Source organism: Squalius cephalus, assembly GCF_949319135.1.
Source record: "Squalius cephalus genome assembly, chromosome: 9".
NCBI classification, from domain to species: domain Eukaryota; kingdom Metazoa; phylum Chordata; class Actinopteri; order Cypriniformes; family Leuciscidae; genus Squalius; species Squalius cephalus.
In genome coordinates, this window is record NC_137130.1 from 4,571,105 (window position 1) to 4,597,941 (window position 26,837).

At 37.0% G+C, this 26,837-nt stretch overlaps 2 protein-coding genes across 6 annotated transcripts in view; one reads left to right on the top strand and one right to left on the bottom strand.

The window, feature by feature from the left end:
- LOC307164833 (uncharacterized protein) overlaps positions 1–26,837 on the top strand; it is a 179,308-nt gene that overhangs the window by 126,263 nt on the left and 26,208 nt on the right. The gene's annotated exons all lie outside the window — the stretch shown is intronic.
- The window catches only part of grb14 (growth factor receptor-bound protein 14), an 86,005-nt gene that overhangs the window by 8,473 nt on the left and 50,695 nt on the right, over positions 1–26,837 (bottom strand). For 3 of the 4 annotated variants that reach the window (XM_079881984.1, XM_079881983.1, XM_079881986.1), the window contains 8 exons: positions 15,676–15,832; positions 12,899–13,020; positions 12,024–12,098; positions 10,907–11,044; positions 7,321–7,431; positions 5,061–5,156; positions 4,421–4,483; positions 1,200–1,316 (listed from right to left, as the gene is read on the bottom strand). In XM_079881984.1, coding sequence (XP_079738110.1) covers positions 1,200–1,316; positions 4,421–4,483; positions 5,061–5,156; positions 7,321–7,431; positions 10,907–11,044; positions 12,024–12,098; positions 12,899–13,020; positions 15,676–15,832 — 879 coding nt within the window. Of the gene's footprint in view, positions 1–1,199; positions 1,317–4,420; positions 4,484–5,060; positions 5,157–7,320; positions 7,432–10,906; positions 11,045–12,023; positions 12,099–12,898; positions 13,021–15,675; positions 15,833–16,757; positions 16,907–26,837 lie in introns of those variants that run through there. The other variant, XM_079881985.1, reaches the window with a different exon arrangement.

A 26,837-nucleotide genomic window follows, 5' to 3' on the forward strand; every position in this document is an offset into this window, starting at 1 on the left:
AGTTCATTTTCGGACGCGTTTCAGAATTGACTTCACTGACGGAGAGTAGGCAGAACTCGCATCATGTTTATTTTTCTTTATTTGGCGAAAAGCACAACACTTTGTTTTTATTATGAGCATACACAAAAAAAATACACACTAAACAGGATCGATTGATGTATAACACAAGCATATAAGATAAAAATTAATTTTTATTTTTTTTATTTTTTTTGCACTCATATGAAAAAAAACGAGCCTATCGCGCCGGCGCGATAGCCGACCTCAGGGGGTTAAAGAAATCGCTTTTTAAGGACTACAACAAACGGCTGGTAGAGACTACACCACATTCCTCCCGGGTTAGTGACATCACCAACCCTAGAATTTACATAAACCCCACCCCCTGAACACGATTTATAGATTATCAAGACAGAATATGCTAATCAATGACTAGAAGATAACTACACATAAGCTACATAAATTCATCAACTAACCATTCAGAAATGTCCTGTTGCTTCTACATGTTGGCACTTCTTCTTGAGTCTCTCTTGTCTGACTCCAGTTTGAACATAAACATTGACATTTTCAGTGCATGTCTGTGTGAGGTAAAAGGACAGGAGCTCTTGAAGCTCCGCCCCCTGTGCTGAGAGCAGCAGCTAATTTGCATTTAAAGGGACACACACAAAAACGGTGCGTTTTTGCTCACCCTCAAAAAGTGACAATTTTAACATGCTATAGGATTAGTACTTTTTGAACAGGATTCTGTGATAACCGTGATCGTTTTTGTCACTATAATCATGAAATGAAATGTTCATGCCATTTCATCTCTAGTTATGATTAACTATGATCAACTAAAATCAACTATAATTATGTGTTTTTATAGTACAATTTTCTATACAAAAATGTATCTCTGATTCTTTTCTTTTCTCTGACATTTAAGGGTGACATATATAGGCCTACAAAAACTCTTTTAGGTCTAAAACAGTTTGGATAGTTGTTAATATGAGTTATGAGACATTAAGAGATTTAAGTATTGTATTACATGAGTAGCTCTCAGCCACTTTCATTTTTAAAAAGTAGCTCTCAAATGAAAAAAGGTTGGAGACTCCTGCACTGCAGTAAACTAAAGTGAACTGAGAAACTCCAATGCTGGTTTCGCTACTTTACACAGACTGTGCACAGTTGTATCTAGTGTGTGTGTTGTGTGTGTGTGAGGACGTTACCCTCCACGACAGGCCCTCTTCCACAGCCACTGACAGCGCCTCTGACGGGTTCTCGATCACCCGACTCTTGTGTCCTGAGAAGTCCATGGCCACCAGTGAGTTCTCAGAGATGCTCCTCTGAAAACACACACACAAACATACAATAGTGAATCTCATGGAAAACGGAAACGGGTCGCAGTTCACCCTTCCAAAATTCAGAATTTCCCCGGACGTCACAACGAGCATGACATCCAGTTTAAGATAAAATATTTTGCGCATGAATAAGCGTATATTTCCTGTTTGAATTATGACGTAAACTTGATTTTTCACACCAGCTAACCACATCTGTACTCTCTAGTGAGGTTCATGGTGTAATGGTTTGCGGTCTCTAAAAACACATGGATTCTGATCATTAAAACAAAACATTAATCTGGTTATAGATACCATTCTGAGTCGAGAAAAGTCACAGAGATTTATATAGCACTTTATACAATATAGACTGTTTCAAAGCAGATTCATAGTAATAAACAGGAAAATAAACCAAAATTGACAATTCTTATTATTTTATGGAATTTTGCAGTATTTATTATAGATTATTTATCAGTGCACATCATTATTTGTTTTTAAATCATGTGCCCTTGTAATCTTTAATCAAAATAATTTCCCCTCACTCTTCTCTTCTCTGATGAAGGGGGGCGGAGCAACCAACCTGTCAATCACAAGACATCTAACCACAACCATCCAATCAATTCCCCATGGACAAAATCAAGTCCCGTCCTACATTTTTTTCTTGTTTTAGAAGCCGTTTCACTCAGATATGCGTCACAATAAGAAAGAAGAGACTATCGCAACTTCATGCCAACATTAATGTTGTAAAATTAATCAATTATAAAACAGATTCAATTTCAGCTGTAAAGCAGCTCTACAGAAGATAATGTCATTAGATCATCTACGAATTCTCAGAAACTACAAGTATTCGCCTGAGATCATCTACAAATTCAGATCCAGATTTGATTTGCTCTCTCTCTCTCTCTCTCTGATGGAGCAGGAGGATGTTAGTTGGAGAGGAATTTTGTTATTCTTATACATGAACACTGGATACTTTGTTCAGACGTCTCTTAAGGATTTTGAGTTGTGGGGGCTTATGGCTGTGCTGGTTTTCAAGAGCACACTCACTTATCTAACAAAAGAAGCATTTCCTTTTCACAGTGATCCCTATAGTGAGAGAAGCAGTGATTATGACTTCCGAAAGGTCCTTAATCTCAGCCATGTGTTCTTGTCCATACGAACGCACTAATACACAAACTGCAAGGGTTTACAACCCTGGATGACAGGATAATCCACAAAGACACAAGCTTCACCTCATTCTGCATCAACTGCTTCTTTGTGTTTGAGTAAGAAAGTGAAAGAAAAGTAAATACAGACACGGAGAGCTGAATCTCATGAGCCCTCATCCATGTGCCTCAAAATCAAAAGAAATAAGAAATTATATTTTGCTTGAATGTGAAGCTCTTTTTTTTTTTTTAAAGCTGCAAGTGATTTGCATTGGGACATTATTTTCATGATAAACAAAGAAAAGTGGCTGCAGCCTCAAAACATCTGGAAAACAAGTTATTGTTAAAGCGTGCTACTTTTCATGTTTTCAGAAATGGGGTTTTAATCAATTGGATGATAGTTGAGTTGAATAATTGAATTGTTGACTATTTTGAAGTTGTGTTCTGACGCAATGTGTGAAGAACGGAAGTGAAGGAGTAAACAAGATGGATGAAGTTCACTACTTTGCTTAATAACTCCTGACAGATACCACAATAGTGTCTATGGAATAATTAAAGGGGTGGTATAAAGCTCTTTTCACAAGATGTAAAATAAGTCTCTGATGTCCCCAGAGTGTGTATGTGAAGTTTTAGCTCAAAATACCCCACAGATATTTTTATATATCATGTTAAAATTGTCACTTTTTGAGGGTGAGCAAAAACGCACTGTTTTGTGTCTGTTCCTTTAAATGCAAATGAGCTGCTGCTCCCAGCGCAGAGGGCGGAGCTTCAACAGCTTGTGTCCTTTTACCTCACACAGACATGCACTGAAAATTTCAAAAACGTTTATCCTTTTATGTTCAAACCGGAGTCAGACAATGATGGAGAGACTCAAGAAGAAGTGACAACATGTAGAATCCAACAGGACATTTCTGAATGATTAGTTGATGAATTAATGTAGCTTATGTGTAGTTATCTTCTAGTCATTGATTAGCATATTCTGTCTTGATAATCTATAAATCGTGTTCAGGGGGCGGGGTTTATGTAAATTTTAGGGTTGGTGATGTCACTAACCCGGGAGGAATGTCGTGTAGTCTCTACCAGCCGTTTGTTGTAGTCCTTAAAAAGCGATTTCTTTAAAAGCAAATATCTTCCTTTGCTTTGAACTTTGAGCGTTGTAACTTTGCAGATGTTGTTTATGATCAAACAGCAACATTACACACTAACTAAAGTTAGAAAAGTCAAATCATAATCAACCACCCCTTTAATTTATTGAGAGCATGAGAGGAAAAATGCTAAATTGTCATTGAAAATAATGTCAATTCTCATTACAGTATTGCAAAAATGTCATTCTCATAACTGCAAAAAATAAAGTATATATCATGGTAGTATTTTTGTACTGCCTTTATTGTTACTTTCAATTAAAAAAGGACAGTATTGTTTTACTCTGTACAGCAAAGGGAATCTATAAAATCTAATTAAATATTAAAATATATAGTAACAAAAAACAGAAGCATTACAGTAGTGAGAATTTAGGGGAGAAAATGTCCTTAATTGACTTCAAAAATGACTTCTGTTTCCTCAAGATCAAGAAAAAAGAGAAATCAAAGTTAAATTTTAAAATTGTATTTAATTATTGTGTGTCTGCATTGGTGTGTAGATGCATAATCATTCATGTGTGTTTGTATATCTGGGAAAACGTCTAGCATATTAAAAGATAGACAGAGCAATATGTTCCCTACACAAACTCATGTTTACTCACCCACAAAAAAAAATCTTGAATTTTTAACCTTTAAAGTCTTCTTAAAAAAAAAAAAAAATCACTTCTGATGAAAAAAAAAAAGAAACCTGCCAAGGATGTGCTGAGCAAAAATTACAGTATTTCAGTGCTGGTTTCCACTCTGTATGACTGTAACGTGTGTTTATGGTTTTCATGGAGCCTCTCAATGCTTTAAACATACATGATGACAGTGTGTGTCTGGGGCTCACCATTGGAGAACTCTTCTGCTTCTGATAGGGCTGGATGAAGTTCTGGTAAAGCTGCATGCCATACTGTAAATAAACAAACAAACAGATTATAGCTCTGTTCAATAACATACTGTCTCCTGCCTACATAGGCGCCTGCCTTCTGAGGGAGCTTCCTAACTGAAATAGACCCTCATATGTGTCTGATTTAGAACGTTCTTGTTGTGTTTGTTACTGTTAAAACAACGTTCTTCTCTTGTTTTACTGTGCAATACTGAATCGCAAACTCTGAGAACACAGGTGTCGCTGTGGACTATTAACTGGCCAACCAATTTGTAACCCAGAGTTAATCTAGAGTGGCCAAGCAGTGCATCTGAATTTACTATGTGTATTCAACTCAGTACACTACAGTATGTTCTATTCAAATATGATATATTTACGCTATCAGGATGTGAAGAGAGTTTCAACCAGTATAAATTGCCTACCCTATCTTTAAAATGCTGCGTATAGGCAGCTCAATAGGCTTTAACACAGATCCTAAGATTGGGTTTCTTCTAAGGGTTCAGCATGACCACTGTCACTGCGGGATACAATGGGAACAAACCTCCCAGAGAGAGACAGAGGGAGAGAGAGAGAGAGACAGAGAGAGAGAGGGAGTTCTCACCTTGAAGAGGCGCATGGCTGTAACCCAACACGTCCTGGTTTGCTCATCATCCGCACAGAGCAGTTTCAGGTCACGTGCAGAATTTGACTTGCTTGCCTGGATATGTAGAGACATCAAACCCTTTAGAGCTCAGTTTTCCTTTCAAGAGACCATATTAAGCCCTTTTACAAAGTCTTGATTTTGTTTTTGGGCTCTACTAGAATATGATTCCATGTTTGAATGTTCAAAACACACATTTTTTTCCATATTCTCCATTGTTTCAGCTTTTCCCGGTCTGTCAGTAACGCTCTGGGGTGCGTTTCCCAAAAGCATCGTTAGTCTACTATGGTTGCAAGTTCCGTCGTTATCATCATAGTTCAACGAGTCGTTTCCCGAATCCCTCGTTCCAACGAACATTCGCAAACAGCATCGCAAAATTGCGTGTTTGGAACCACAGCTCTCGACGAGCTTCTAGTTTGCATGACATGTGGACTTAATAAATCCTTGAGCAAAATAAGCAAGCTGACATAAAGTACAATCTACATCTTTTATTTAGAATACATACAAATGTCATTTACCTCTTTTAGTTTGTCAAGAGATTTAAAGCACCTTGTTTGAAGAGTGCGCACGTGCGAACGTGCTCTAGTGCGCAAGAACAGGCCGATGATTGAATCTGGAAATAAAGCAAAATAACTGAGAAAAATAGTCCTCAGATGCCATGTCCATGTCCGTAATTTATAGCAAAACATCTAGCATTAATTCGATCTCAAACAGATTAATTAAAAGTAGTTATTACTCCACCATCTGCATGACATCATTACCAACGTGGTTGAACGACCAATTTGCGACAATACGGTTTCAGGAAACAGTCGTGACTAGCTAGTTGATTTATTCAACGATACATCGTACTATGGTAGTTAGGAGGCGAGTTACATCTTTGTACAGGAAACGCACCTCTGTTTAGTTCCTGTCTCTATGAAGCTCCGCCTTCTGAAAAGCACACTGTGCTCTGATTGGTCGGCTGGATCAGTGTGTTGTGATTGGTCAAGCGCTTCGAGTGTGTTTGGGAAATGTCCCGCCCCTTACCATAACCACCATTTTCAACACAATACTAACTAACTCAACCAGGCCCCGCCCCTTTATTCTGTGTATGAATTATTTAAATGAGGAATATTGTGACGTGTTCGTTCCCGGAAGAAACTCAAGACTACAATGGAGGCGTTTCAGGGAGTTCAGAAACACTGACACTGATATAGAGAATAACTCCCGCTGGAGGGACTTTCAGAGCTTTTCATGCTCAAACTGCAACATTACACACTAAAGAAAGATGAACATGAAAAAAAAAAAAGCATAATATGACCCCTTTAAATTAAGATCTTTTATATATCTATTTGAATGAACAGTCCTTTAAAATCTTAGATTTAGAAATGTATTGCATAGATCTCTGAAATACTTGCCATTCTGTGCTCTAATAGTTGCACTTTTTAATTTTACTCTGTTTGTCCTTGAAAATATGCCTCTTATTTTCCTTTCAATATATACCAATATTTCATTTTTAATTCATTTATCAATTTATTTATTTTATCAATATATTTATTTATCTATCCATTTATCTACCTTTTCATGACCACTATTTTTAAATCATTTCTATGTAAATCACTTACTATTGTATGAAGTGTGTTATATTAATAAATTAGCCTTGTATTGCCTAATATATTTTATGATGCTGAAGTGTATAAGTGATCACTTTCCCAGAAGCTTTGCTCAAGTTTCATGTGTATTGTATCACTATTCGGTCTCTATCTTTCTCAAATAACAAAACAGCAAGAAATATTACACCTCCATTTATGTATTTACTTGGTAAATATCCATACTATATGCGATACAATGCACAGTCATTATGGCTAAATAAATATCATCTTCAACTCATACAATTCACCCTGAAGACTGTTTTGAAGATTTTCTTACTATTATTCTCACTCACACATGTCAGAGCAGAGATCAATGTTTCTAACGCTAAAGACACAGTACAAAGTTCACGAAAGATAAGCAGCCAGACAGATTGTTTGATTGCAGTTTTATATAACCCACAATAAACAATAAATCTGAGACTTATGAGGCTTATTAAATCATAAAACCACTGGTAACACTTTGATTTGCTTTGACTTTGACTGCTGTAGTTGTGTATAATTCCGTATTACAGTGAAAATGATTATAAAGCATGTGAAAAAAATCCCCAAAACTGCGTGTGATTTCCCGAAGATTATTTGCATTGAATTACCTTCACGCAGAAGCCGTAGTCGGTCGGGGCGCCGTAAACTTTTTTGGCTGATAATAATGTGTAGACGTCACTGTCGCTGAACTCTGCAATGAACTGCAAGTGTCTGGGTTCCTTCAGAAAAGAGAAAATAATAATTATAGTAATAGAAATAATACAACATCCAAAACAAATTTCTTCATTTATTCCTAAGTCAACCACTAAATTAGCAAGCAATCTATCGACAAAATGAAACAAGTTTTCTTCTCTGTTACCCAGTTCATGATCAGAATTGTTTTTCCAAAATTTTGTAAATATTTACTACACATAATTACTTTCAGACAATGTTTAAATATTGTGAAATGGAAATGAAAAGAGTGGTTGCATTTATTTGATCAAAATACAGTAAACCAAGTTATATTGTGAATTATTATTTCAATTTAAAACAACTGCTTTCTATTTGAATACATTTTTAAATATAATTTATTAATTACTCCAGTCTTCAGTGTCACATGATCCTTCAGGAATCATTCTAATTTGCTGATTTGCTGCTCAAGAAACATTTATTATTATTATTATCAATTTTGAAAACAGTTGTTCTGCTTCATATTTTGTGGAAACGAAACAGTGATACATTTTTCTCAAGACTATTTAATGAATAGAAAGTTAAAAAATAACAGCATTTATTTAAAATAGAAATATTTTCTTTTTTTTTTTAGTTATTAACTATAAAGAATATTATTTAAAGTGTCCTTGATGAAGAAAAATATGAATTCCATAAAAACAGTATGTGAACAGTCAAGAGTGTGTGTGTGTGTGTGTGTGTGTGTGTGTGTGTGTGTGTGTGTATTTATACACACACACACACACTCACACACATATATATATAATAAAAACATGGAAAATAATTTATATATATATATTTATGTTTTAAATATGAGGGAAGAACAAAACACTAAACTTGGTTAAGGTTTTTAACTGACAAAATGTTTTGGCAATAAAGTCAAACTTCAGTTTTTATAAAAAAAAAAAGGTCACAGGAAAAAGCATACATTTTCCTAGGCCGGACATCATTATATCATATATATATATATATATATAACTATTTAAATATAATATAGAACTTTATAGAATATTAACTTCAAAATGTCATCTATCATAATACACTAAACGTGTATATGAGAGGTGTGTGCGCTCACATTCACTGGGTCCAGCAGTAAGCCTGCTTTAGCAGGGAATAAATCCAAACGTGTGAGATATGAACGGCATCTCACAGACCGCCAAGACACGCGCGACACGCATGGAATTTGTAATGTTATATAGAGAAGAGTATGTGTGAGCGTTCACAGACACATAGAGACAAAACAGTTGACCTGTGCACATGAGGAGGGGTCTCTCAGAAAGCCACTGGGAATCATGTGGCACAGGGTTAGGAATCAAAACATGATTCTTATTCAGGACACTTTACTACAATAGTCAGCCAGTGTTTCTTGCACTCACAAAGGCTGAGCATCTGCTGCTCATTTACACTTTCACATGCTTTCAAATTGGTTATCAAAAATACAAAAGTATCTAAAGTGGATTTGAGAACATCTCTCAGCTTTAAACCTCATTGAATTTGTTATTTTGCACGTTTGAACTCCTTTCCAGAATTTAAATCAATGTTGAAAGCTCAAACCGGGACTAAGGCAGCTGTCTTCTCGCCCGCTCAGTAACACTGAGGGTGTAATACGCATATCCATGGCAGGAGATAGCATGGAAATGTGTTGCAATGACAGGAGCTTTATCTCAGCAACACTGCTAGTGAGGCGAGTCAAAAGAAAAAGAAAAGCCAGAGCGAGACGCCAAAGAAACAAAAGCAAACACACACACACACATACAAACACACACATGTTGGGTTTTCATGTTTTATGGGGACATTCCATAGACATAATGATTTTTATACTTTACAAACTGTATATTCTTTCTTCTGACCCTAAACCTACCCATAACAGAAATCTCTCTGTATTTTTACATTTAGAAAAACAAAAACAAACAAAATGTCGTATGATTTATACATCGTTTTTCTCATGTGGACCAAAAAATGTCCAACAAGGTCAAATATTGCCATCCTTGTGGAGACATGTTGTCCCCATAATGTAGAGTTTACCAGGAACACAGACACACACACACACACACACACACACACACACACACACAAAGCCGGGCTTTGTCTCACCTTTATAAGCCTCACCTGTCTCGTTTCCAAACTCACAGAGACAGACTAGTGAACTAGACTAAGGTGTGGGCTCACAAACTGACAGAACTCTTTCACCTTTGACACCAAAATATAATGACAAAAAAAAAAAAGAGAGAAAAAGGTCTGATTGCTTGGCTGAATTACTCAGCTGTTTCTTCAATACCTTTATGTTTTATGATAATTTTTGTAGAACATTAATTTTAAAAAATTCTTTTGTTATATCAAGTTCACATTAAAGCCATGTTGGACACTTTCCAGCATGCCTTTTAGTTTTTTATTTAGCTACTTTTCAAACGCTTTATGCATATATTTTATTGTTTTATTGCGTCTCAAACCCAGACTTCTAATTACTATAATGACTATAAAAAAGTTTTATACTATATAATCTTTATATGTGTATTTTATGTATTTTATAGTTATAATACTGTAACCATAAAATGTAATTACTATTGTGATTGTGTGTGTTTGTGTGTGTTAGGGGATAGAAAATACAGTCTGTACAATATAAAAATCATTATGTCTATGAAAATTCCCCATAAAACATGGAAAACCCCAAAAACCCAATGTGTGTGTGTGTCAGACTTTTAGGTGAAATTTGAGAAGTGACAAATATCACTTGTCAAAAAATGGATTATGCATCATTTCCAATCAAGCTGTTATTTTGTCAAATTATGCATTCAAAAGAATCTAGTGGGTGTATTTATGATACATAAAATGCTATTTGAGATGTGTTGGGATGCATGAACAGTATGCCCACTCTTGCACACTGTTGGTGGACGCGTTAAAAAAAGCAATGAGTGTATGGAAAGTGTTTCATGAGAGTTTATTTTCTAAAAGTGCCCACAGAAACAGCCTGATATCATGAAGTGGACAGCGAGTTCCTCTTATATCCTGAACAAAAGCTCTATTGTGGTAAAAAAAGAAAGAAAAAAAAGGTAGTGAGGGTAGTGCTGGTTGGCACAGTAGTGTGCAGGTACACAGCTCACCTGTTGTGTGACTTTGAAGGGTTCAGCACTTGGCATTCCAGGAGTGTTACACAAAATCCGGCTCTACAAGTTTTACTGAGTAAAGCCCCATAAATCTGCACTGTTAGATCTGACTATCACATCTAGACTGGATCAGATAAGAGTCTGAACGACAGCACCTGAATGAACTCCTACAAACCAACAGCTCTTGAACTTCGGCATAATCTCACGACGCATTCTAGACGCACGGCTCACCTTTAAGGGAATCTAATAAGTAAGAGCAAGTGGTATTGTGAACAATTAAAGCTAATCCCTGCAGACTTTGAGGCATTGAGATCAAAGGACGGAGAGTTTTTGCGAGCCAGAAACTGAGCGCAGAGCAGGTGTGTGACGGATCTGAACACACCTTTGATGTGCCCTTGTTGGAGAAGTACAATCCTGATCTTCTTAACACGAAGTAGAACTTCTTCCATGATTTCCTGCCATGCTCTTTGGCGTGGAGGTACCCGTGAATCTCAGGACAAGAACTGGAACTGAGGAAGGTCTGCAGGAGGAACGTCAGACACAACATGCTCAAACAAACCCGTTATCCAACTCGTATATATATATATATATATATATATATATATATATAGTACTGTGCAAAAGTCTTAGGCATGTTAATACACCCCCCCACCAAAAAAATGGTTGTAAGTCAGTTATTTATATCTTTTGCTGTAGTGTGTCAGTAGGAAATATCAGTTTACATTTCCAAACATTCTTTTTGCCATTAATTGTAATAATCCAGTGAGATTTGTGTATGCACAAGGAGTCTGACAACAGCCGGTCTGATCTGATCTCACCATCATCGAGTCCGTCTGTGATTACATGAAGAAACAGAAGAAACTGAGACAGACTAAATCCAGAAGAACTGCGGGAACGTCTCCGAGACGCTTGAAGAAACCTTCCTGCAAAGCTTCCTGAGAAACTATGCGCAAGTGTACCTGGACAAAAGCCGTTTTAAACGCAAACACCATATATTGATTTGAATTAGTTAATAGAAGTTAAATCATAAATAAATTCAATTTGTGATTTTATTTTTGAAAGCATTCTCACTTTACAGCATTTTAACACAAGTGCCAGTGCTTTTAACAGTCCTGTAGCTTTGCAGGAAGGTTTCTTCAAGCGTCTCGGAGACGTTCCCGCAGTTCTTCTGGATTTAGTCTGTCTCAGTTTCTTCTGTTTCTTCATGTAATCACAGACGGACTCGATGATGGTGAGATCAGATCAGACCGGCTGATATTAACATGCCTAAGACTTTTGCACTGTACAGTATATATTCAATTAATTTCATTAATGTTAATAATTAAATTAATAATAAAAAGTATATATATATATATATCAGTATGTGGACATACTGGATATGGATGGATATATATATTATACTGAGTATCAGTCTAAACACCCAAGAAAACTAGCTAGCAGAAGATAAAAGAAAAAATGACTCTATGCACATTTAATATAAACAATATGAAGATCATCACCTGTATGAGTTGTGAGTGGTTCATGATTCCATTGGTTTCACTCGATATAGACACCATGTGCTCTGGGAAAAAGTCCTGCAATGACCCAAAGAAAAAAAAACATTCTCCATAATCTTCACAAAAATAACTCTTTGCTTACAAATTAAATTAGGTGAATTTTAATTGTAAGCAAACATTTTTTAAGCTGTTTACTGTCTGTTTCTGTCACAGAAACAAGTGCAATTTCTCAAGACACATATTCAATCTGTCAGGTATTAGAGACATGTTATGTGTGCTATGAAAGAAATCCCTTAAAGCCCCTTTGTTAAATCCACCATTAGGATCCTCGACCTTTAAAATCACAGGATTTAGGGATCTGTGCTTGATTACTCAGGCATTACCTTGAATTCTTAACCAGTACAATTAAAAAGCCCTATTGTGTGTCTCAGTGTTTCAATCTTTAATGACCTTGAATAGGTAACTCTGGATATTTGGCTAAACTTCAGCAAATCAATTATACATTACCAGGGCGACAGCACACACACACAGAGAGAGAGAGAGAGAGAGAGAGTACACAGAGACACACACGTTGGGTTTTTTGGGGTTTCCATGTTTTATGGGGAATATTCATAGACATAATGATTTTTATATTATACAGACTGTATTTTCTATCCGCTAACCCCAATCCTACCCAACACAGAAAACTTTCTGCATTTTTACCTTTTCAGAAAACTGTGTATAATCACTGATTATAATCACTCCGAGTATAATCACAGAGTATGATTTATAAGCTGTTTTCCTCATGGGGACCAAAAAATGTCCCAGCAAGGTCAAAGGTATTGCCGACCTTATTGTAGGGAACACTGTACTGAAGTACCAGAACAACACACACTTACAAGAGGCTTCTTGAAGAACTCGTATTTGGCGTAATTCTTCCTGAAGTACAGACAGCATTGTGAGTCCATGCCCCAGCCCGACTGAACCTCCATAACTGACTCATGGTCTTCTATGGTTCTCTCTGGAAATCAAAAACAAAAGTCAGTTTAGTGCATGCTCATGAATTGTTTTACATGAGCACTGAAGCAGATTATGTGCATTAAAGAACACACTCGATCTCAAGCACAGCTGTCAATCATGATGTTACGTCAAATTTTTATAGCATCAAATAACCGACTAAAACTAAACGTATTGGGAAACCGAACACTTGAACATATATCTGCATGATAAGAACAACTTAAAATGACAGAAACCATCTTTGGAAAAAAGTGTAATTGGATTTTTAAGTTTGGCTCGCGTCCCATTCGATTATATGGAGAGGGCGGGGCTGAACGATGACCTATACTCCAGCCAGCCTCCAGGGGGATCGAAATGCTTTGGCTTCACTTTTCAGGACACGTATGGCACACTCGCTTTGAATTCTGCTCATCCAATCAAAATACAGAGTCAGTTCTTATGATAATATGAGATTTTACTGCCCTCATTTGTTTCCAGCTTTCAGTTTTACCATCCCACTTCTCCGTGGGCTTGACGGATTAATTATTAACACTCTTTTCAAAAATTATGCCTTGATAATGAGCAACCTTCAATAGTAGTGAGAATGATGTGCGGGGGAGCTTGTTATTCCACTTTATCATTAAATATTATTCAGCTCCTGCAACTCTAAATGCATGTTTAATGACTAAATGGAAAGCATCTGTTTAGAAGCAGCCATCTGGAAGAGTTAGACTAGTGTTAGTGTTATCTAATACTAATTAATTCCCATAGCGTTACTGCAGTGAACGGCCAGAGATCCTCACTGCTATAATGCAATGATGTTGTTTGCATTGGCTATGACCAAATGAGCTACGTCATCTCCGTGATGTTACATTTGGAGCTTTCAATGTATATTAATGTATATTTAATGTATATCTGCCTTTTTAGTTTATCTCAATATTTATAAAATGATGCATTTTGGCTGTTGTTCAGCTGAAGTCAGTTCAGTGTTGATTCAGTTCTGTTGTAAAGATCATCAATTATTAAAGTAGTTCATTTTCATCTACAAAGCAGTTCTGGAAAATATGATGTCATCGTCCAGCTCAGTTCAGTTCTCATAAAACAAGCATCACTACAGTCAGATGATCAATAATACTGTTGAATATTAAGTGTCTCCAACTAAGCAAGCCAGAGGCGAAACATAGCCATTCTGTTTCTCGATTCGTCATTTTACGAGAGCGTTTGCCAATGGAATCCCTTTATAATCAGAAGTCAGAGATGTCGAAGTAGGAATATACCAAATCTGATTTTATAATGAACACAGCATAATCAAATGGCATCTTTAGGAAACTAATAGCGTGCATTTAAATCATTCCATATTAAAATCACCAACTATTTCCTAGTCTCACTCATTAGGGAATAACATGCTTCAAGATCCCAATTTGGGCTGATCTGAATGGAGACGGCACACAGGGATCCTGCCATGTGTTCCCACTAGCGCTGCTACCTGTGTGAAACTCCTGCAATGAGACATGTTACCAAGAAGATATAAATAATGCAGGTGGCGTCTTTAACCCCGGGAAGAGGAACACCCTGCTCGAATGTGAGCAGACGGAGGCTGTTGAATGGCTCATTCACACCAATCTGGAAACCAGCGTGCAAAGCCTGTGTTTAATTACTGCATCAGAATCACTTCTCATCAGGCTGGAACTAATGCCAGGTTCAGACTACATGATATCACCCTGATTATGGCATGATCCAGTTGACGTAGGGTGATTCGTAAAAGACAATTGGTGTCGGGACGCAAGAATCGATCGTTTTATCTTGTATAGTGTGTCACAGTGGACGTCAACCAACGCTGTGTCTGCGATGCTTCACGACGCCCCGACAGAAACACTAGCATGACGGGTTTTGTCCCATCTGTGGCGTTGACCAATAGGAACACAGAAGTGCTTCCGTACACAGCTTTCAAACATGCCGAAATGAAATAAACGATGGTATTGGTGAATAACACTAGAGTGGATGTCAAGATTTTGAGTGAATAAAATGCGTATAGCACCAATAATGCATGTGACCCTGGACCACAAAACTAGTCACATGGGTCATTTTTGAGATTTATACATCATCTGAAAGCTGAATAAATAAGCTTTCCATTGATGTGTGATTTGTTAGGATAGGACAATATTTGGCCGAGATACAACTATTGAAAATCTGGAATCTGAGGGTGCAAAAAATCGAAACATTGAGAAAATCTCCTTTAAAGTTGTGCATTTATGTTCACGATTGTGCAGCATTCACTCACAAAAATAAATGTTTTATATATTTAAAGTAGGACATTTACAAACTATCTTCATGGAACATGATCTTTACTTAATATCCTAATGATTTTTGGCATAAAAGAAAAATTGATAATTTTGACCCATACTATTGCCACAAATACTGTATACCCGTGCGACTTGTGACTGGTTCTGTGATCCAGGGTCACATATGGACTTTTATGATACCTCCTCTCTAGAAAAATTATTATTAGAATCCCTCAGATAATAATCAGTTTAAATTGATGATGAAAGGGATTTCTATGCCCTTTATTTGAACTGCATTACATTCGATGACAACACACCACAATATTCAGTTCATCCATTTATTGCTTTCGTTTTTGTTATTGTTCAAATGCTTGTTGACTCAGAAAAGAGTAGCTTACCGATACCGAGATGTGGGATCTGCTCGAACAGGGTCCAGCTGTGGTCATCAATGCAGTGGTTCTTCAGGATGAACAGCTGGCAGATGTCCCGGGCAGTGATGTCACTGGGCACCTCCACCGCTCGGCTGGTGTTGTCTTCACTGTACACTTTGATTACCTGCAACAAATGACAAGAAAAAGAGGTTTTGACTGTATTCAGAATGGAACGTTTTTACAAATATTTTTGAAAGAAGTCTCTTCTGCTCAACAAGGCTGCATTTATTTGATCAAAAATACAGTAATTTTGTGAAATATTAGTATTAAGCTGAATTTTCATCATCATTACTCCAGTCTTCAGTGTCACATGATCCTTCAGAAATCATTCTAATATGCTGATTTTTAATCCATATGTGTGTGCAATATTTTTTTAAAAACTTTTAGCAGGAAAGAAATGCAGATATATTTTCCGGTTCATTCATCATGCTGAAAATGGAAGGTCAAGTCAATCGCATTGCATTGTGGGATACAGTACACCACATAAGCTCTGCAGTAAACTGAACATTTTTAACAAATCAGAAAATTCACGTACTATGAACAGTATACACAGTACAGCAATAGTAAGAGCAGAACGCTAGCATACTATTCCGAACACAATCATGGAGTCACAGTTTTTCCATGTTTAAAAAAACGAGTTAATCTGTCACACTGCAACAAGCTCCTGCCATTTTACCTTATAGTGATGATCGTTGGATACACACACTCCTTTACCATCCCACAAGGACATTCTGAACTAAATTTCATTTCATGCCCTATATACAGTATGCAACAACCCGTTCATTCAAAGTGCAGACAGCCTGTGCTGCAGGAGAAGTCATGAATGTTCCCTTTCATGAGTGCTAATGTCCCCTGCTACGCCTCATATCCTCATATGATGCGCTGAAGAACCCAATATAATTCCTTTTAGAGCTGTTAGAGTTTTGGGGAATTGCTTTCCAATGATCCCACAGAGAAACAGAGCAGCATTTCAAACCCCTCGCATCGATTTCACACGCGCACACACACACACAAAAAAACGATTAAATTGGCATTTCAGTGCAACTTACCCCTGTGCTGGGCACCAGGCAGGGCTGAGATTTGGGACAAGCTCGACAGCTTATGTAGGGCTGTGCGCACAGCATTTCTCAAGAGTTGAGTGAACATAAAACATAAACGCAAGTATCAGCCGGGGAGCAGCGAGCTTCCTCTCTCTCCGCAGCCGAGCTCAAATGAGGTAATTAGAGAGAGCTCCGCTGATGCATGTCACCATGGCTCTGTCCAATCACCTGCCACCGTTTATCCAGCGGGGGTGAGTCCCGCGCCGGCTGCCCCCCGCGTACACACACCGGAGGGGGAGGGGGGCAGAAAAGTCACAAGATTTGCCCCACCTTCCTATTCACACTATCTTGACAGGCCCCTGCCCTCTGCATAAATCCCAGCAAGCAATTAGAAAACTGCTGGTTAGATGCGAGACCCGACGGGTCAAGCCGGACTGAAGTTGCACAGGGTGGGTGAAGGGCGAGAGAGAGCGAGAAAGTGAGTCACTTTTCATGTCTTCTTCATTTATTTCATGAAATCATATTTCTTTGTTCTATTTAATCATAATATCACAGGTACAGTTCATTCAAAAAAATGTAATGTTGTCATTATATCTCATTGCTGTTAAAGAAATATCTTTCCCCACTGCTGTGTAGTTTATTTTAAAGGGTTGGTTGATTATGATTTCACTTTTCTAACTTTAGTTAGTTTGTAATGTTGCTGTTTGAACATAAACAACATCTGCAAAGTTACAACGCTCAAAGTTCAAAGCAAAGGGAGATATTTGCTTTTAAAGAAATCGCTTTTTAAGGACGACAACAAACGGCTGGTAGAGACTACACCACATTCCTCCCGGGTTAGTGACATCACCAACCCTAGAATTTACATAAACCCCGCCCCCGGAACACGATTTATAGATTATCAAGACAGAATATGCTAATCAATGACTAGAAGATAACTACACATACTGTAAGCTACATAAAATCAGCAACTAACCATTCAGAAATGTCCTGTTGCTTCTACATGTTGTCACTTCTTCTTGAGTCTCTCCATCATTGTCTGGCTCTGGTTTAAACATAAAAGGCTAAACGTTTTTAAAATTTTCAGTGCGGTAAAAGGACACGAGCTGTTGTAGCTCCGCCCCCTGTGCCGGGAGCAGCGGCTCATTTGCATTTAAAGGGACAGACACAAAACAGTGCGTTTTTGCTCACCCTCAAAAAGTGACAACTTTAACATGCTATATAGAAAGGTTCGGTTCCCTAAAAAGAGCCAGAATTCCCATCATGAGGAAACAGCCTATCAGTCAATTGGATTTAATGTGCGCTATGTCAGAATTTATCCGGCAAATGCATTTCCATCTCACATTATTTGCATTAATTATTTTTTGCACATGTCAAATACCATCCTCAAGCGAAAGTATAAACTTTTTTGCGGATTAAGGGATTTTTTTCTGCGAAATTTGCCGTTTCCATCTCTCGTTTCTGATGCGATACTACAAAATGCACATAAAAACAGGGTGATGGAAACATAGCTATTGATGTCAGTTCCTGAATGACATCATCCTCCTGGAAATTACATCATTCTGATGGGAAAAAAACAGCACAGACAAATATGCATTTAGGCCCTGTTTACACCTGGTATTAAGATGCATTTTGGTCGATCGGCTCACAAGTGAACGAAGCAAGTAAACGGGGTCTAAAAGGTTTTGAGCTTGTCCACTTTCAACCACTTCCAGAGGTAGTCGAAAAACGCATTCGACCAGACTGTCATAGCTTAAACGCTCATGTGGTCAAATGAGTTCAAACAGCCACAAAAGACCGTCTACTCTCTGTCTAATGCGTCAACATTATGGGAAGAGCGCTAGCCAGACGGGATTTACACTTTGTCGGCTGGAGACCCAAGTTTGGTTTGAAGATGAAAAACGTACCAAGCACAATGTTCTCTCACCATTCCTGATTTCTAACACTCACTCACAGCGTTCGTGATCTTTCGTCTGTCAGAGCAGAAACTAAAGCTGATGCTCTCCGTATGTTTTTCCGTGTCTCCAGTCGTGTTCATATGTATATTGAGCGAGTTATTTTGTCCATTAGATCGAAAGACCTGAAAAAGCCCACACATTTACCCACACATAGACCCTTCCCTCGAAGAAATCAGGACAGAAGTGGTTGAAAGTGGACAAAAGAGACTGATTAAAACACCAGGTGTGAACCGAAATGTGTCTCCCTCGTCTACTTGTGATCCGATCGACCAAAACGCATCTTAATACCAGGGGCCGGTTGCATAAACTGCTTAGACTAGTCTTAAAAGTTAGTCATCTAATTTTTTTCTTCAAGACTGGTGCTAACTTTTTAAAGTCAGTTACATAAAAGGGTAGATCGGTCTAATTTGAATCAGAAAAGTAAGACTGATTACCTCTTGACTAATTTCTAGTTAGTTCTTAAGACACAGTCTTAACATAGTGGCTAAGTTTATGCAACTGGTGGCAGGGGTAAACAGGGCCTAAGAAAATAGGGTTACACTTTATTTTAAGGTGTCATTGTTACAGTGTAATTATATATTTAAGTACTGAGTAATATTAAGCAACTACATGTACTTACTATAGGATTAGGGTAGAATTAGGATTTGGTTTAGGGTTAGTTGCATGTAATTATGCATACTTTACTGTTATTACTATGGTAAGTACATGTAACATAATAACAAGGACACTGTAAAATAAAGTGTTACCGAAAATAGTTATGGTGAGCTTTTATTTACTGTGGCAGAAAAATTGATCAATACATTTGTTTTCTCACGTATTGATTATTGCAATGCTTTACTAGCAGGAGTCTCGAAAACGACCTAAATAAATTGCAATATGTCCAAAATTCAGCTGCTAGAATCCTGACAGGAACCAGGACCAGAGAGCACATCACCCCTATTCTGGAATCCCTTCACTGGCTCCCTGTCAGGTTTCGAATAGACTTTAAAATACTTATGCTTGCTTATAAGGCCTTGCATGGCCTAGCACTCCAGTATCTATCTGAACTTTTAACTGTTTATACTCCAAAGCGTGATCTCCGTTCCTCCGACTCTTGCCTTCTGACTGTTCCCTCTCGTTTGCGCTCTATGGGTGACCGGGCTTTCTCTTCCCTTGCTCCAAAACTCTGGAATTCTATTCCATATGAGATTAGACATGCTGAATCTTTTAGTGTTTTTAAATCTTTGCTTAAAACTCATTTTTTTAGACTTGCTTTTATGTGATTTAGCAGTGTATTGGTTGATTGTATATGTTGTATGTTAGTTGCATGTTGAGTTTTATTGTTTTGAGGTTTTATTTTGTTTGTTATCTACATTATTCTTGTCTGTGTAAAGCGCTTTGAGAAGTAACATTTAAAGGCACCATATAAAAATAAAGTTATTATTATTCATTTCATGTGGACTTCAAAATTACACTTATAATTGACTTATAATTCTGAGTAAAACAGGAGATTGAGTTAGAGAAAATGTAGTATGTCAGTTGAAAAGGGCATTAATGATGAATAATGCACATTTTTGCATTTAAAAACACAAGACACAGGGAAAACAAATGACTAACTTTGGTCATAAGTCATAAAGCTTAAGTGTCTGAGCTTGACCAGATCATATTTGTTGGAAGTCTAACATACCCTTTTATTAAAATAGTTTCTTAAGTCAAACATATTAATTTCTTCAAAGTCACAGAGTGAAAGGTCCTGCAGAACAGGAAGGACCCTGTAAGGTATATGGATGGGGGTTGAGAGCGAGAGAGAGTGTGTGAAAGGCAGATTGGTAGGAACGAGGGAGGACACGCCAGTCCTCTTTCAGAGAGGAAAAGGAGGTCAATGCTGCCCAGCAGGGGCGGGGCTAGCAACCCTTTCAGCCAATCACAGCCTCCCACAGTGACATCATCTCCAAATGAGGTAAACGATCCACTGTTTAATCAGTAAGAGAGACCTACAAGACACACACACACAGAAAAAAAAGACAGAGAGGAGGAGGAAAACCCCTCTCGAGGACTGGCTCTATAAATCTCTCTGACAAGCATTTACCAGACCTAACCTGTTAAAGTCACAAGGTAATAAAACGAGCAGGGTTCTGACGTTGCTAAGTTATTAAAACAGTCGATTCAGATTTAAACTTTTTAATTCTGTGGTGTGACTTGTTTATAATGCCAGGTTCACTTTATCACACATGTACCTAATTTTATTGTGAATATTATAATCAATACAATATGCTCGGCTGAGCCTGAGACGGTACTGAGATCTTAGCCCACTTTTATAGGACAGGAACAATATGAATGCAAAGGAGTTCACTTTTTATTCCACTAAAAATAGTTTCTTTTCGAACATCCAGCATATTTATTCAGCGTTTATATATATTTCCTCTTGTAGGGCGCTGTAGGCACTCTTTAACTTTACCGTCTATTACTCATTTACCTTTAAGGACTGTTTATATTTACTCTGATAAGGAGCAGCAAGAACTGCTATTGAACTGAACTGAATCAACATTGAATTGACTTGAGCTGAAAGACTACACTATTGCTGTCTGTAGAGCTCCTTATAACTGAACTGAACTCGTTTCATAATTGATGAACTTTATACAAACACTGAACTGAATCAACACCGAACTGATACTACACTACTGTCTTGCTACAGCTGCTTTACAGCAGATTTTGAATGTCTCATTATTTGAAAAAGTTTGCATGTCAAGGCAAGTCACCTTCATTTATATAGAGCTTTTTACAATACAGATTGTATCAAAGCAGCTTCACAGTGGTAAGATGAAAATAATACAACAAAGTTTGTTTCTAGAAGAAAATTGCGTCATCGTCCACCTTAAGAAAGGCAGATCAATAATATTTTTGAATATTAAATGTCAACAATGTGCATCATAGATTCTGTTATTTTCCTGTTTATTAAAGTGAAGCTGCTTTGAAACAATCTGTGTTGTATAAAGTGATATAGAAATAAATGTGGCTTGATTTAAAGTTGCAGTGAAACGAAAGCAGCGTCAGATATTTTCTCTCATATTGAGATGCATTTCGAAGATTAATAGATTATCAAAAAAGAAATAAATGTAGGGTGGGGTTCTATGGTTCTATGAATTGGTCCTCCTCATTGTAAGCAAAGCATTTACAGTATTTAATCAAGCTCCAAAAACCGCTCTTTTGAATATTGTGGGAATATGATGTCACACAGGCAAATACATTTGCATATGCCCGCCTCCAGAGTCAGACATTGACGAATAGTTATACATCCTCACACCATAGACCCGCCCACTGGCATTCAGTCGCTAAACGGCTGACATTTGCCTACACTGGATGTGAGCGTCACGTCAAAAGCAAATAAAAGCCATTATAATCACTGATGCTGTCTACACTGATACAGTATACAGATGTGTGTTCAGTTTCTGACTGAGTGGATGTGGATATGAAAAGTGGATGGTTTATTTTAATGGCGTCCCGGATTACATCTGAGGATTTTATGTTTGTTCGGAGCATTTAGTCCTGCAATTGAGGCACAGTGTAATGGAGAGTTCGCAAAGAGACTTTTGTTGAAAGATGAAGCAGCCGACTGTATTGAATCTGACAGCAGCTGCATCATAAACTGTAAGTAAATTATTTCATAATGTTTTGTCTGTAAATGACTGTTTTATATGGATGGTTTTTATAACACACTCATGTGCAATAGCAAGGGGGCATTGATAACGTTTCCTATGCAATGACATAATCGTGGCTGTTTACTCCCATTGAAAATGGATCAGTTCAGACAGAGGGTCAGAATGAGGGTTGAAAATATTCGGTATATATATGTATTGCACGGCTCTGTGGAATACTTGATTCTGATTGGTCAATATCCAGTGGTAAGTTATATAGCGGTAAAACGGCTCATCCGGGTTACTGAAGTCAGCAGTGCAATACGCTCGCTAGGAACGGTTTTTCTACGTTTGGTGAGCTAATAAAATATTAAAACTCGAATCAATATTTTGTTATGTAATTACTGTATGCCATCCTGTAACGTGGACTCACTCTCTCTTGTTTCATGCAAACGCAGCTTGCTGCCATTTTGTGACTATTGTTTTGTACACTGTTGGATTATACTGTACGATTTTAAAACAGTTTAATCTGAAATCAATATATCTTATCCCCATAATTATTTATGTGGCGAAATGCTGTGTAATAAGTGATATGAATGACTGTATACCGTATCTCTTAAATGTCCGTTTAGTTTGAACTTGCCGCTGAAACTGCTCTCTCCGCGGAAGCTTTGCGTTTAAAGACATAATAAAATATTTCAACTCAGATCGATATTTTGTGTCTAATTATTTACTTATGCGGCAAGTAGCCGTGCAATAAGTGGGATAATGTACATCCAGCCGGTGGTTCTCTCAAAATAACCCTCTTCAGGCTGATCAAGACCTCATCCTCATCATCCTGTCAGGGGTTATTTTGAGAGAACCACCGGCTGGATGTCAATATCACTTACATATATCGCATATCTATGTTTTTTTTTTGTTTTGTGCAATTTTTTTTATTAAAATTGTAACTGAACCTCAAGGAACATATAAAAAATCCACGTCATGACCACTTTAAAGACGGGAGCAGATGAATCCTGCATCACCAGACAGAAGTCACCTTCACAGGAAGGTCCAGTTATGACATTCTGATGAACCATTACAACGTTTTGTTTTTTGTTTTTTTCTAAAAATGCAACATATGCATGGATGAATTGTTTACCATAAGATCTACATTATGCATTTAGATAAAAGATACGGTGAGTTTTCATATCATGTCGATCAATGTGGAAAAAATGTTTGCAGGGCAATGGAAAGGGGGGGAGATGCAAGGTTTTGAGACTCGTGCTAGACGCGGCAAAAGATGCAAGATAGCATCTGTAGAATGCAAAAATGCATTCTGAATCAATGGCCTCTAAGACCTGGTACACGCAAAATTTAAAAAGAGCCATTTTTGACGTTAAAGTGAATTGTATTCAGACCACTGTTTGATTTGCTTTAAAGAGGTCTGCTTTTATTCAGTGTAAATCCATGCATAACATTGAGACTTTACAAAGATTTTTCTCATGCAAAGATTTGTCAGATTTTCTAATGCAATTTAGGAATGACAGGTAAAAGGTTAATATTAACCTTTAGTGAACAGATAAAAAAAATTAAAACCACCATGTGATACTAGCACCCACAATGAACTCAGCGAGCAAACATTCGTTTGGATTAGTTAAAAATAAAGTCGATGTGGAGGTTAGTGTTTCCGAGTTAAAACACCTTTAAGGAGAAAATACAAGTTGGGGCACAGTGTGAGGCACACACTTTCTCACCAGCACTATACTATCTCAATTGTTTCTGCTAGACGGAAACATGATTAAATGTAGTTTAAATGGAGACTTTGCTGAAGTCTCCTGTTTCTCAGATTTAATCTTACATGTGTCTCCTTTTACAAGCGATCATCTCACTGTCTCAAATTGTGCTTAGTTTCAGCAAGATGCCAAAGTCTGCAATAGATCTCAATAGGACCTCAAACATTTCTCATCAAACTCTAACAAAATACATTTATGTAGTTATGCTTTCCACATTAATCTCCAAACAACTGACTCATTTGCATCCATTTTTATTGTAGGGAATTTTAGGAGAAACATGTGAGATGTACTTCAATGAAACACTCAAGTGTCCTTGTGAAAAACGGTTCTAGTTTTTCATAAAACAAAATACTGCATGTATTTAGCCTATGCTTTTTGTTGGAATAAAAAAAAAAACAATACAATAAAATAAAGTATAGTCAAAATTCACACATTTTCACTATGTTTTTTAACTGACCCAACCTATCCCGGTAAGCCTGGGATTCTCACTAGTAATTCTAGATTCTGAGCTGGTTCATGTGCGCTCGGCTCATAAATATTGTGACACGACTAAAGACAGCATGAGACTCGCTGGCTCAAGGACGGGAACATAAAGAGCCGATCAGCAGCCTGAATGAACCTTGAACTGCTGTTCTGCAGCTGCAGTGCTATCAGAAACACACAGCTTCACATCTAACTCGCGTTCCTTCCATCCATCATCCATCCATGCCATTTTATCTCATTTCTATCAGTCAATTCACACATTTTCTAGTCTTTTCCATTTCAGATGCATTTGCAGATAAGTATATATGTGATCTTCACTGTGCTTTTAAAAAGCAGTGCTGTCATTACCCATGCATGCATACTTATATTACATACAAAGTCACTTCAAAATACTCAATATATTTGACGAGAGCAAAGTTTAGAAAAAAATAGTATTCTGCTTGCATTATTTATGATTAAATGTTCAATACACACACAGTACGCAACACGGTGTGTTGACATTGACAGTGGATTGCATTGACAAAGCTACCAGAAGTTATTTATTTTCTCTCTCTTTTTATTAATAAATATCAATATCAAGAACTATTTGTAAAGAGACAAAACATTTTAGATTTTTAATCTCTCCCCAACTTAACCAGAACAAAGTGCCTTTAATCAATTGAAAAGCTAAAATAAATCAATAAAAATCAAATCAAATTAAAGCTGTTGAAGCTAATTTGAAAGATTAGTCAATGAACAAATGAATACATAAATAAATAGAATCAAATTAAAACTATTGCTACTAGCTACTGTATTTTGAAAGATTAGTGAATAAATAAATAGACAAAGAAAAAAAATAAAATCAAAATTACAACTATTGAAGCTAATTTGAAAGATTAGTTAATAAATACAAATAAATGGAGCTAATTTAAAAGTCTTAAAATATGTATTAACTTAAATCATTATTAAATAAACAATTAAATGAAATAAATAAACACAAGCTTTAAGGTCATCTGAGTTCAGTGAGGTCACCGCTGCTGAACAGCATAAGAAGTCTTTCAGTGAGTGTTTGCTATTTGGGCAACATGAGTGACAGCGACCTTTGGAAATGTGAGAAGTTGAGCAGAGTTTATGCAAATGAGCTGCACAGGGTTCCTACACATTTTCCATTTCAAAATTCCATGGTTCATTCAAACATTAAATTCAGCTTTATATTTGGTATATAGTACAGTCATCTGTACACATATTTAGGGGTTTGTTGACAACATACAGAGCCCCTAAAATAAAAATAATTAATTAAATAAAAATATACAGACTTTTGCTTGCACAAGAGAAACTTTTTCATGCCCTTGACAAACTATTCACATACGCATGTTTTTTTGTTGTTGTTGTTGTTGTTGTTGTTGTATGCATACGCATTACAATTTCTAGTTTTATATATACTTTAATACTTCCTTGTGCTCCACTGCCATCTTACTATATGAAGAAAATTAGAGTATGGATGCACATGAATTAATAGAGATCTATTTGCTCAAACTTGGGCTTTCCTCAGTGTAGTACCTCTAATATCAAGGCCTAATGTCCGATTTAACGCATCCTCTGTGGCGGCGGAGAAACCATGACACGAAATGGGCTGATGGCTCAATATGGCTTTGTGCATTGTCCTATTTGCCAAGTTCAAGGGTCTAAAAAAAAGACTGGTACTGTAAAATAAAGTGTTCAAAATTTGTCTTTCGTTAGGGCAGTGTGTCGTATTTCAAGGCCTTAGGTCTGCTTTAACACACACTCTGAGGCGGCGGAGAAACCACACCGCGAAATGGGCTGATGGCACAATAGCCGTGGCTCAGTGTGCATTGTCCTATATGCTAAGTTGCTAATATGCATATTTTTTATTTTTCCCAAAGGTTGTTTTAGAGGCTCTGTAATACAGTGCTAAGAATATTACGAGAAGAAACCATTTTACACTTAAATAACCTGCATTTTTGCATAATGAAAAAGTGCATCTTGAATTCATTCAGTCGTGTTTGACAATCAGTAAAGAATCACTAAACAGCTTTTCTACTATAGAAAACTAAATAGGGGCAATAGTCTGGAAATGCAAATATTTTTCCATACTCTGCTTTCTTTTTTCCATACTTTTCCAAACCATGAAATTCCTCAAATCAAATTCCATACAAACTGCGTGGCAATGTCATTTAGACAGTGTTTCAAAGGCAGAATGTAAAAATAATTCAACTTTTAAAAAAAGCAACTTAAAGTCACTGCGTAAAGTGTCCGTAC